The following is a 12,459-nucleotide window of genomic DNA, read 5'->3' on the forward strand; positions in this document are numbered from 1 at the left end:
CTCCATCCCTCCGTGGCTCGGACCGCGGGCTGAGCGAGGAGTCCGCCGGGGGTCGGCAAGGTGGCTTTGTTGATGTGGGTGTGCCTTTTTTTAGGACGCTCGTGCGAACCTTGTTGCCCTTACACCGAGTGCCAGCCTTCAGGGAAGTTGATAAGGCAGAGTGCATGGGAGGCAGTACCTGTCAGCTTCCAGCTAGCAGCCTTGGCCTAACACAGCTAGCCGTGAAGTCAAAATACTTTGGGACAGCATGTGAGCAGATAAGCCAAAGTGAACAGATTGAGTAAGAGGGATGCATTTTTGTGTGATTTCCCAGTCTGCAATAGCGCTTGGATGAATACAACAGGGCAGGTTTTTGTGGAAGGGAAAGGTCTTTTGTATTCTGATCTACTGGAGGCAAGACTGAAGTGCCTGGTCAGAAGAAGAGAAATCGGGTACCTCATTAAACCCTCCTTTGTTCTCATATGTACTCAATGGTGAAAGGAAAGATCAGTCAACCAGTTACTGGGTGAAGGTGATACCTAGCCAGTAAACTTCAAATTTTACAACTGAGTGTCTTCTGGAGCTCCTTGTGTTCCTGTTGATTCACCAGCTAGGTAAAGGCTTCACTAGATGACAGTTTGGAGGGCTTGAATGAGGATTCTCTTCTGACAAACCTTCTGGAAACCTTCTTGACTGTCTTAGCCTGGATGACATGGTATGCTGTTGAATTCGAAGTTGTGGCGTACCTAGCAGAAAACACTAGGAACATAGAGAAGTGTTAAAACATTTTCCTTGGTTATTTTCTTGATTTTGCAGCTTTACAGGCTATAACTCTGTATCACTCACTCAGCATATTACAATTCCTTCTCTTTTTGCATTCCTACTTAGAGTTTTCATTAATTCTGCTTTTTCTGTTTCTTGATTGTTGTTGCCTTGACTCCAATTCTTTGTGTCTGTAATCACTGTTCTTCTGCAGTCCTTGAGGTGGCTTCAGTTTTTGTTTCTTATACTTTTTTCACCTTTTCTTTGTCTTGCAATCTGCCTTCATAATTTATTCATTCGTTTTGGTAGACTCTTATTGATGGACTTACTCCAATGTCAGATTTTTTTTCCTCCTTTTGTTTTCAGTAATTTTTTGGTAGACTCTTTTCTTATTGATAGACTTACTCCAATGTCAGAATTTTTTTCCTCCTTTTGTTTTCAGTAATCTTCAGTGGTTTCAAGTTGCTACTGCTGGAGTGATTCTTTCTTTATCAGTTCTTCTTCAATTTGTGGTGATTCTGCTTTTCTCAGCATCACTGAAGTAAGAGTTTCCATTGATCTTGAGAAACAGGAAAAAAATAATACTTCTTCCACTGTTCATTGTGGAATAGACTTAGGGCTCCTCTTAGTGGCAGGATTTTAACAGAGCACACACAAATTGAGCTACTTAGGGTGAATACTAAAATGACTTGTGATGCTGTGCTCATCCCAGACTGTATAGCTTTTACAGTTGTCTTTTCTTATTTTAAACAGTTTTCTTCTTGAGGAAATCTGGTTTAATAAAGAAGAAATAAAAAAGGCTCTTAAATTTGCAGTGTAAGCAGATGCAAATCCCAAGGGAGTAACAATCTCATTTCTGTGTGCCCTACTTACTACTTTTAATGGTAGAATTTGAGAGTAAATTGTCTTGTTTGTGAGGTAGGTCCCTCCAGGAGTTTTGGTCACTAAAGCTAAAGAATTGCTGAACAAATGAATAATATTTGTTCAGAAACAACACTTGGCATTGTGCAGTAGATTTTCCAGTCCCCTTGGACATGTAAGGAGGGCAATACATGGCAGCATATGGGGTGCCTGCATTTAACATAAGGTCACTTCTACTTGTGTAGACAAGAACTGATGTTATGCCATTGCAATTAGGTGAACTAGAAACTTTGTTTGCTGTGCAAGACAAAGTAAAATAAACTTTCACCAATGTAAAAACCATTATTGTGTGCAAACACAGTGAATTTTACCTATTGACTTGAATTGCTACAATGCAGCATGTATAGATAGTGTTTTAACTTTGTGTATTCAAATCAACTGCACAATTACAAAGGTAATGCTTTGCATGTCAAAGTTAGGAGGCCTTCATGGTGGACTTAGGAAACTGGAGTGTGTCTAGCCTGATATAACCTTGGCCACTACAGCCTAGACTTCTATTAATAGCAAGGGAATCAAATGTGGAGCCTACTTACAAACTTTATCTACCATCTGTCTGCTCAGATACGGTTTTGTGTAGATGCTGTATATGAATATTTTAGTAGCATTCTTTTGTTTCTGTTCTTGTTGTCTGGTCTTCATTCATATTCATATTATTTATTTGATGCAGCTCAAAAATACTGTTCATGAAGTCTTAGTTAACTGATCTGCTATAAAGGAAATCTCTCCAGTTTAGAATCTGGAATATCTTCTCAGTGCCTTTAGGATGGCTAATGTAAATCTGGAAATGGTTTACCCTAGTGTATGAGTGTGTGTTAATCTTGTAGTACTAATTAAATATAGAATTTGCTTTATAGAGATGCTTGAATTGCTTTATTGAGATATCTGAATGTTAGTTTTTTATTTCTGATGCCTTTATAAAAAGAAGGTGGAATATAGTGTAATAGATGGATACTATGATTTGCCTTAGGTACCTTGTGTAATTCTCATTTGTTTTAGAAAAATCAGATTGTCTCATTTTTGAATCTTTTGATTCCATGCAGATTTCAGTGGTTTTGATGTTTAAGTTAATTGCATTCTGATCTACTAGAATGTAATGTAGACTTTAGAAAATATTCAAGTTTGTAAATGTAGCTGCTTGTGAAAGCATTAAAAATTCTACCCGTGGCAAGGTTGAATAGATTTTAAAATCCATTGATATGTCAGGAGGTGGAAATAGTTTGTAGTTGTCTACCATATGGTATCTAGCTATTTGCAAATGAAATCTAGCAAGTCCTTCAGAGGTAATTAATGATGTTCTGAAGAAGCAAAAATCTTCAGTTCTAAAGCATTTTGAGTAGACATATGCTCATAGTTCAAATGAGTTCATCTGTTGGATTAAAAAAATCCCATGCAGTGTTGGGCAGGGGAAAATTCAGACTGGAGTATTTTTTGGTTGGTAGATGGTCTTGTATTATAATGAAAGTGATAGTTTATGAAATGAGCTTGAAGAAAGCCATATGGTTATTATAAGAGTGTAACTAGTCAATAATCTGTTACTGCTGAGTACCATCTTGTTTCTATGGCTGTCTTGTTCTGATTCCCCTCTATGTTTGTAGACAATAACCTGACATACTAGAGAGCCTCAGCACTTTGGCTATTGCCTGCTGCTGTGTCCTGTTTCAGAGTCTCTCTGTTTGTTGACTTATTTGTTAAATTAATAATGTGAAAAGCAGATGTTTTAGTACTGCATTACAGTACAGCACAAATAATACCTCCATCAAGGGTTGCATATCCTGAAAGGTGAAAAGCCAGGTTAAGCATTTTGGTTAATAGGCTTTTGCAGTGATGTTTTTTGTTTATTTCTTGGTAGTTATGGCAGCCAATGGCTCCATTGACATAGTGTTGTCTTCTCTTATCTTACATTAAAGGGCTTAAGGTGTTACCCATTTCCACTTGCAACAGTGGGCTGTAACAAAACCTATAGTTGTAAGAAAGGTAACTCTCACAGATTGGTGGTGTATGCTGTGTGTTCAAAAGCACCTTCAGGTACCTAGCTCTAAACTTCCTGCAGTTCTGTCTTTACTGATCCCTGCTTATCTTTCCACAATAGATCAGACTTCTCTCTGTTTTCTTTTTTGTCATCATTATGTCTCTCTTGGAGACAAACGTATCTGTTGGCTCTACTGTGATCCCCTTGTGAAAAGGCCAGACAATTCTCTTTGCCTCCTCTTCCTGGCAAGTATGAGAAGTGTATTCTGTTTCTAAATGGCTTGGTTTTTCCTGCTTTAATTTATTTAGAAAAGACTCTGATTTTTTCAGTGTTTTAAAATGTTTGCACCCACCAAGGATTATTGAATATTTTTCTTAAATTTTGGATACGTAATAGGTAGATACCTAATTTTGATGACCTTTGCTATTCTGTCCCCATAAAATTCTATCCTTCCTTTTATTCCTTTTCAGAGGTTGGGAGCTATGGAAGATTATATTCTATTTCTTTTACCGTCTGTAGCTAAGTAAGAGTAAAGGAGCTTTTTCATATTCTAGACTTCTATAAAATGAAAATCTTAGTAAGTGAAAATTTTAACAGTGTGACCATAAATAAGGAAGCTTGCTCTTGAGAAAGCTATTATTGCTAGTTATCTTTAGATACATTCTGTGCGTGTTTATCAGGAATGGTCTCTTTTACCATCTTGGGTTGTGGAACTGGGATCCCCTTAAGATGAGAAAAGTCAGATCTGCTTGTGGCTGTGTTTTGGGACATACAGTCAATTATTGTTTACTGGCACAAAGTGGATTACTTGGCTATTTTATGGAGTGCCTTGCAACAGCAAATCACCTGCTTAGCATATATATAACATGTTGCTGCTTCAAGATCATCCCTTCCAGTGTGATTCAACCAATTGTCTCGTTTAAAAATTACCAACAAGTTTTCAGTTCTCCAGGACCTAGGCTAGGTTTGGTAATGCAGCCTCAAAGAGATAAGGGTGCTCTTTTGGAACTTTCTTCAAGAAGTTAGTGAAACAAATGCTTTATCAACAGGCTGAGAGCCTACAAGTAGCCAACTTTACTTTAGTCTCTGAGTTTTATGAAACCATGTTAAAATGCCTGTGTGTTCAGGATTGTTGAGCTGGTACAAATGGTGTTTTGTAGAGTCTCTGTCAACTCCATGCAGCTTTTCTGTGACTGAAGGCCTTTGGGCTACCGAGGAGGAACTGGAGAGAAGTCTGAGCTGTAGTGGCTGTTAGCTTAGTATGAGAGTTTGGGTAAATCCACAGTCACGTGTGATGGATGTGACTCTTCAGAACGAAACCTCCACCATGTTCATCCACATACAAAGTACAGGAATTCATACTGGGATTCACAAGGACCACAGAATTTGAAGTTACAGGGCATTTATAAATACCTGATTTCCTCTGTTCTCCTTCATGCTTCCCCCAGACATAAAGTTCAAGATAATGTATTGTTTCTTAGGATTCCACAGTAACACTGAGTATTTTACATAGAGCTTCATGGTAGGCCTTATCCTTGGAAAAGCAAAAGACATTGCAGTTAAGTCTATCATGTCATACAGTCAGCTCTCAAACCTGCCTGACTTGATTTCTTTTAAGAATGTCTCTAATTAGGACTACATCAGCCTCTAAATTACGTGCTGAGATGTATTCCAAATGGTTAACAGCCCAGTGCTACTTTTGTATTACTACCTTTAGAGCTATGACCTAACTAGATGCGTTGTTTCTTTATACATGCCTCTGGAATAATGTGTGGTTGTTTCAAAGTCATCAGGAAGATGTTGAAACATATCAATATACACAACTATAAATATGCAGAAGCCTGAACTATTGCTATGTTACTGAAAAAACTTAAACAATGCTTTTACCCCAAAGGTTTGCTGATAGGACCAGTCTGATTTGAAGAGCACATCAGTGCTGTGAAGGCTGAGTTCACAAGATATGACAGCTATATATCTTGCCTTGCCTGAAATTTGGCTTATTTATTGTGTCATTTGTCTATTGCTTTATAATTTGCCTTGGTATATATTCAGTTTAAGAAGAGCTGTGTTTTAGAGCTCTCTGAAACAGTCTTGTTTAGATTTGGGCTAACCAGTTTTGATTTTCAGTTCCTTTACTTTGATCTCACCAAATTGTAAAGCTGCTTTCATGGACGTCTGATCTGCCCAGAATTCTAAGTCCACTGGTCAGGGTGGAGTGTTATTTGTCTGGTATATATCTGATCTATATGGAGCTGTCAGTGAATCTGTTGGCAATGGAACAAATGTGATTTTGGGAGTATGTTTAGGGAACACATTCCTAAAGAGCTATTGTTTCTTTGATCTTTCTTAATGACCATATAGGTTGATTCAGATTTCAGGCCATACTTCCTTATCACTTTTACAGTATCAGGAATTTAATATTTTTAAAATGTCCTGGAATAGTATCTGAGAGCTGCAGGTGATTTTAAATAATAGTATTTAAATATTAGTATCTGGTGCCTTCCTCTGTAGAGGGTTCTGGTAATAAGCTTTGAAAACAATGAATTTTCTTTGCATTGAGTTAATAGAATGGCTATTAGGTAACAAGGACTAGATGAACTGCCTCCTTCAGGATGCACCTCTGTTTCTGCACAGTTCCTGCACTGATAATAGCTCCAGCATGAAACATGTAAATACTTTCCAAGAAAGCTGCAAATTATTTGTATATACACCTTGTCTGTTGGAGGCCTGGCCAAAGCTTAAGTTGATACCTATTATTAAAATTCACACATCTCATTCAAGTCCTGAAGAAATGAAGGTTGTTTTTGCATTTGTCTAGCACTGTGTAGTCGCTTAGATCTTTGTCATATCAAGTATTTGGGTCAAAATACTACATGCAGTATGTTTGACCTGTTTAAATTCTCTTTGGAGAATTTTCTTAACCAGAAAATGTTTTTGTTAACTGTTTTTTGAAAACTGTTTCTTGATTTTTGTTCTTTCAAGTAGATGTACTGTCCATGTACTTCAAGGTCTTGGAAGTCCATTCCTTCTCCTTCTTACTCAATTTTTCTTTAAAAAAGTCCTTATGATTGAAACTGCCAAATTTACTGTTTCTGATTGATAATGGGTACTTGCATACTAATAAAAATCATTGTAGTTTTGTCTACTATACAGGATGTTTATGTCTCAGGACTAACAGAATGCTAGAAATGCTCTGCAGAGCAGCTTTGGCTGCTTTTTCTTTGACCTGGTGTGCTTCTTCATTTAATGTAGCACTGAGCACCAAGAGAGATTCTATGAGTCATTGCCTCTCTTCCTGCTGTTCTGCAAGGATTGGAGTAACTTCTTATTGTCCAGTCTCTGATCTCTAGCCTCCTAACCTGGCCAGTCAGCTTTGTCATGAAAGCTTAAAACCTGAAAATATGTCCTTTAAAGTTGTTGGGTTTTGTTTCTTGAGAAGCCGTTAGTTATTCTGCTGTGTTTCATTGTCCTCCGCTATCGACTCTGTTGCCTCTGTTTTGGAAATTTTCTGGTTGGAAGAGTGAGACTGACATCTTTTCAGTTGGCTTTGCCCCTCATAGCAGAAATGCAAGTATTCAGTTTTGTCTATGAGCTCTGTAGCTTGCAATTTTCATGAAGAGCAGAAGAGTGCTCATTGCTTGGGTCTTGGAGTCAGCACGACATTGATTCACTTTTGGAAGCCTGTTTTGCAGGTGAAGGGAATTTAACTAATGAAGTGCAGTTATTAGGGTGTGTGTGGGAAACATGCTAAACTTAATTTTAATAGGAACAGTAGGTTTATTTCTCTGCATTTCTTCAGAGTTATCATTGTATTTGTTATTGTTAGGGACAGTGGATTTACATAAAGCAACCCTACAATATATCCAAGCCCTTTTTCATCCAGATAATTTTCTAATCCTGATTATGAAAGTTTTACTTTGTTCTGAATTAAGATTTGGTTTGATATTTGAACTGCAAAAGCAGGAAAAAGTATTTAAACACATAAGAAAAGATGTAATGGGTTTGTAACAACTCAGAAACAATTGTAGCACTCAAAAAGTACTTTGTATCTTGCATTTGTTTTGTAGATTCGGAGTATGCAAGAGTAGTATTTGGGCGTTAGTTTTACAATGGAGACAGAACACATGCTTTTTAAAAAACTTGTGTTGAATTCATATTTATAAAACTTCATTTGAACACTTTATGAAACATTACATGATGTCAGTCATGAGGTATGCAGTATGAATATGTATTATACCGTATATATACATATGAAATGTATATTATGTTTTAAATAAGAACCTAAATAAGTTTAGGTATGACTTACTGAATTGAAGAATCAAGTAGAGCTTTACTTTCTTTGCTTAAGAACTGATTTCCAGCAGTTTCCGTTTGAATTCTGTTGCTTGGGTCCCAGATCCTTGTCCCTAAAAGCTTCTGTCAGAGTCAGATACTCATAGTGCTATAGTAGAGTGTGAAATTGGGATGCTTTCTTTTGGCAGTCTTATGATTCAGTTTAAAAACAAATGACTTTTAAACACGGGGAGGCAGGGGACAAAATAGTGAGAGAAAAGTGAGGGTAAAAATAGTCCATCTGTGTATATGTGAACTTATGTCAAGTTTCTGGAATGCAGCTGCAACTTGAGACACTGTGGGATGTAGTGGATGAAGGACTGATCAAATGCTGTAAAGGTGTGGTCTGGCTGGTACTGAAGGCATTTATCAGCTGCTGTGATAACTGTGGAGTTAAAAAACTCTCCTTTGAAGTGATGGAATTGCCTCCACAGTGAGCATTGTATCTACTTCTTGTGCTGGTTGGTCAGGATGGCTGGTTGGTCAGGATGACATGGCTGCATGTCTTTGTTTGAAATTTTGGTTTATTTTGTTCCCTGTGTTTTGCTCCCTGTCAGGTTAACAAGGAGAGGGATGATGGCAAAATGATTTGGGGATTTCAGTGTGATTTCCAAGGAAACTGCTCTGTGAGTTTTGGTGGATTTAAACTGGCCCAGTGAAATTTTTTATATATTCTTATAAGTAAATAACTTCTGCTGGCTTAGCTTCTGAGCTGGTTTAACATGGGATCAGTCGAGTGCTAGTGCTAGTACAAATAAGAGGGCTGAAGGCAGGGTTGTGGCAAGACTGATCTAATTTGACTAGGCTGTGAAGCTGTAGCCTAAAGGAGTTATTTTACCTGAAGCCACTTGTAAAATGCATTTTTGAAATTCACAGTAGAATTATTAAAAATGAAAATAGTAGGAAAGAATTGAATAAATCTGGAAAGTTTGACATTGAAGCTGTTCAGAAGATATTAATGCTGCTTATGTTTGTAACAAATGCTATGGCTTACTCATGTAGATGTCAACAATGGTCTGCTTTCCACAAATAAGATATTAATGTCAGATTTTTTTTTAAATCATAGGGAGAAGATTCTTTGTTAAATTTAAGTTTTAATTTAATTACAAGTTTACTGTTTGTTCTCTCCTTTTGCTAAAATTAGTCTTATCTTTTTGTGAAAAAGTGATTTCAAAGGTAGAAAAATATACTCTTGTTTGAAGCTGCTGTGGTTTATGCATGTGACAGTGAAAGAACTTTCCCTTCCAGGGAATCGAATCTGGGTCCCTTATTGGCCTTCTAGGATCTGTGTTAATATAGCAATAATAGCACACCTTATAATTCAATAATCCTTTCTTGATAGCCTCAAGAAACAACATATTCATAACTTTGATTTCCAGGATATGTGAAATTTGGGATGGTCAATCCATGTCCCTGAGATTGGTGCAGTTGGTTAGAGCACAGTGTTAGTAGTGCCCAGGTCATGGGTTCGGTTCCTGGAGGCACCATTCACTGCACAGTTGCACTCCATGATCCTTCTGGGTCCCTTCTAACACTGATTCTGTTGTGATGGACTCAGAGCTGCCATGGTGACATAGACTTCATGGGGGGCAGAGCTTATTTTCTGTGGAAGGAAGCCTTGTGCTTAGCAGAAACTGGGATTCAAAATGACTTTACTGTGTGTTTTGTTACAGTGGCTTCCTTAGCTTGTGATCATAACCAGTGAAAACATCTTTTGACAGAATGTAAAATATATGGGGGGGTGGTGGGCTGTGAAAGATTTTAGAGTGCACTGTGTAGTAGTTCCTTCCTTTTGTCTTTTAGATCTTTATTTAGTTTTGATCCCTTCTTATAAAGACAGTGGTGAAAAGAAAACCAATTACTGTAAAAGTATGAAATACCGTATTTTAGCATAGATGAAGCCACATTTGTGATTTATAGCAGTTCAGGTTTCTGTATGTGGAAAAGATAAATTTTGGATGACTAAAGAGAAAAAAACAAATGACTTTTACAAGCCCCTTTGAATTCCCTGCAGTTTCAAATTGTGCTGTTTATCTGTTGTACTTGAACAATTAACATGGAATGACTTTTCATAACTTCTGTGAATGTAGCATGGAAAGTGGAAGGCAAAAGTGAACACTATTTATTTGGACATTAATTAACAGAAAGTTGCCAGTCGTCACGGAGCTCTTTCTGTTCCAAGGATTTATTGGGTGTATATACAAATAGCAAATCAACTGGCTACCATTTCTTAATAAAAAGTCTCATTTCTAATGTGCAAAAGCAAAGGAGAAGCTCTTAATCTTTAATCTTGTGAATTCGCTAGCCATTTTTCTGAATTGCCATTTTAACTGTTGGACTGGTATTGTCTTGGTTCTTTTTTTTTGCATTTTTTCCTTGATTCACCTACTTTCTTTGTGCCTCTCTTCTATTTCCTTCTTCTCTTGAAGATGATTCTTCTGTGGTCCTCAAAGAATAAAGGCTTAAGTTTTAGAAAGTAACAGGCTGCTTCTGGAAACCATGGCATAACTTTGGAAAACAGTTTTCAAAGTCAAACAAAGCTGTGGTTTTTTTCTCGATTTTTTATGTTGAAAAATTATTAGTAAAATCTGGTGAATCATTTCAGTAAAAGTTTATTCTTGTGTGATGTATTTTTAGACTATTCTTTGTTTACTGTCGTTTTTGATGTGGGTAAATAACTCTTTGATGTTATTATATGTCCTTTCTAAAAATAGTTTGGGAGTTGAAAAGTATTCAGTGTCTCCTGAGTCAGGCTCATGTTAAGTGAGTAGGAAATCATTCTGTCTGCTCTAATGGGGTTCAGCTCAACATCATGTCACTGCGCATTAGCCAAGCCTCAGCTACTACCATGCAGGAATTTTCCAAAGAATAAATGTTTTCTTTTCTTTTTAAATGAAAGAATTTTGTAAGGATTTTGTAAATCGTAGTTGCTGTACATTTGAAATACACATTGATCCTGCAAAGTCTTATGCCTTTTTGTTTTTATTGTCAAAATACATTTTTAAGAGTCATTATCTGAATGAGGATTTGAAAAATCACACCAACCTCTGATTATGTCACAGAAAGGAGAAGAAAGTCAGTGTTCTTCTGATTGTTCAATGGAAGATACTTCTGATACGTATGGGAAGAAGCTGAGATGTTAGATATGTGAACTTGGAGCAGCAGAAAAAAAATTGGCACCTTTATAATTCTCTGGCCACAGAATCAGAATGGGCTTGAATTTCAGAATACCATTTCCATACCACCTTTAATGTAAAAGCATCTACTTTCTGAAAAATGGAAAAAAATGCTTTTCTTAGTATATGTTAACACTGCTGAGCTGTGCTTGGCTAACATTTTTCTCATCTGTTTTATAGGTTTTGTAAAAGACACCGGATTAAATCAAATTCGAATGTTCCATGTGTTCCAAAACACTTGTTGATGATGTCAGAATTAGTTCTTCCACAGTTCATCTTTAGTCTGATTCAGCATTTACGAGAGGGATATAATGAGCCTGGTATGTTTTGAATTTGCGTGTATCTAACATATCTTACCATGCTGTTAGCTCTTGCTTTGCAGTCTGTGAAGACACAGTACATGAATGCTATCCATAGTTTATGTCATTGTGTTTTGTACCTCTTTTCCTAACAAAATTACAGCCTGACCAGGTGATTTGATTTTATTACCTGCTGGCATGCTTAAATATGTTTTAAGGGTTACCTGGCATTGTACTGAGCTCTTCCAGAAAATGAAATGAGGTATAGTTTGAAATTGGTATGTGTGAATTTTAGAGCATTATGAATATATAAATTATTTTCATTTGAGATGGTTGTAACTGTTCTGCTTGTGACAGTTTTGGCTGAATTATATTACATCTACACCAAAAGTTGTTCTTCTGTGGTTTCAGCTCTTGATCTGCCATCAGAGAAAGACCTTCATAAAATTCTCCAGGCTTTGGAGCCTCATGTTTCCTTCCTAGAAGACTTGACCAAAATGGGAGGTGCAATGAGATCAGTTCTTACCCAGGTTTTAACTAGCCAACAGTTCTACAAAGATCTTAGCTCTGGTATGTTTGTGTTATTTCTAATAATTAGATTTTCAAACTATGAAGCATTAAGGACATAAGTTTTGTTTATAACTTGAGTTTCTGCATGTTTTTATTTGACATCTCAAAACACAGAAAGAAGCATGTTTTTAAGGCTATTACATTGATAGGAGGGTGAGCTTCAGGAGTTACTAGAAACATTTGTTATTAAGACCTGTAAGAGCAAACATCCGATCTGTGTCCCAAATAAATGTATAAATAAACATCTTTTCAGAAAAGTTTTTATAAGAAATCAATTCTAGCTTAGTACTTCCAGACTAGTCATAATAAGGTTATTTGAAGTGGAATATTTCTAACTTGTTTTGGGATCTACTCTCACAGAGGTTGCTGGAAGAAACCTGAATGGCAAAAGACCATTGTCTGTCCTGCATTTCTGTGCAAAGCCTTTTTCATCTTTTTTCCTTAAACTTTA

General features: G+C 36.8%; 1 protein-coding gene across 1 annotated transcript in view; it reads left to right on the forward strand.

Moving 5' to 3' along the window:
- The window catches only part of UBR3 (ubiquitin protein ligase E3 component n-recognin 3), a 100,136-nt gene that overhangs the window by 1,315 nt on the left and 86,362 nt on the right, over positions 1 to 12,459 (forward strand). The window contains exons 2-4 of the mRNA XM_031058276.1: positions 95 to 280; positions 11,320 to 11,459; positions 11,850 to 12,008. Of these exons, the coding sequence (XP_030914136.1) occupies positions 95 to 280; positions 11,320 to 11,459; positions 11,850 to 12,008 (485 nt within the window). The remainder of the gene's footprint in view (positions 1 to 94; positions 281 to 11,319; positions 11,460 to 11,849; positions 12,009 to 12,459) is intronic.

This window comes from Geospiza fortis, unplaced genomic scaffold (assembly GCF_000277835.1).
Source record: "Geospiza fortis unplaced genomic scaffold, GeoFor_1.0 scaffold112, whole genome shotgun sequence".
Taxonomy (NCBI): Eukaryota; Metazoa; Chordata; class Aves; order Passeriformes; family Thraupidae; genus Geospiza; species Geospiza fortis.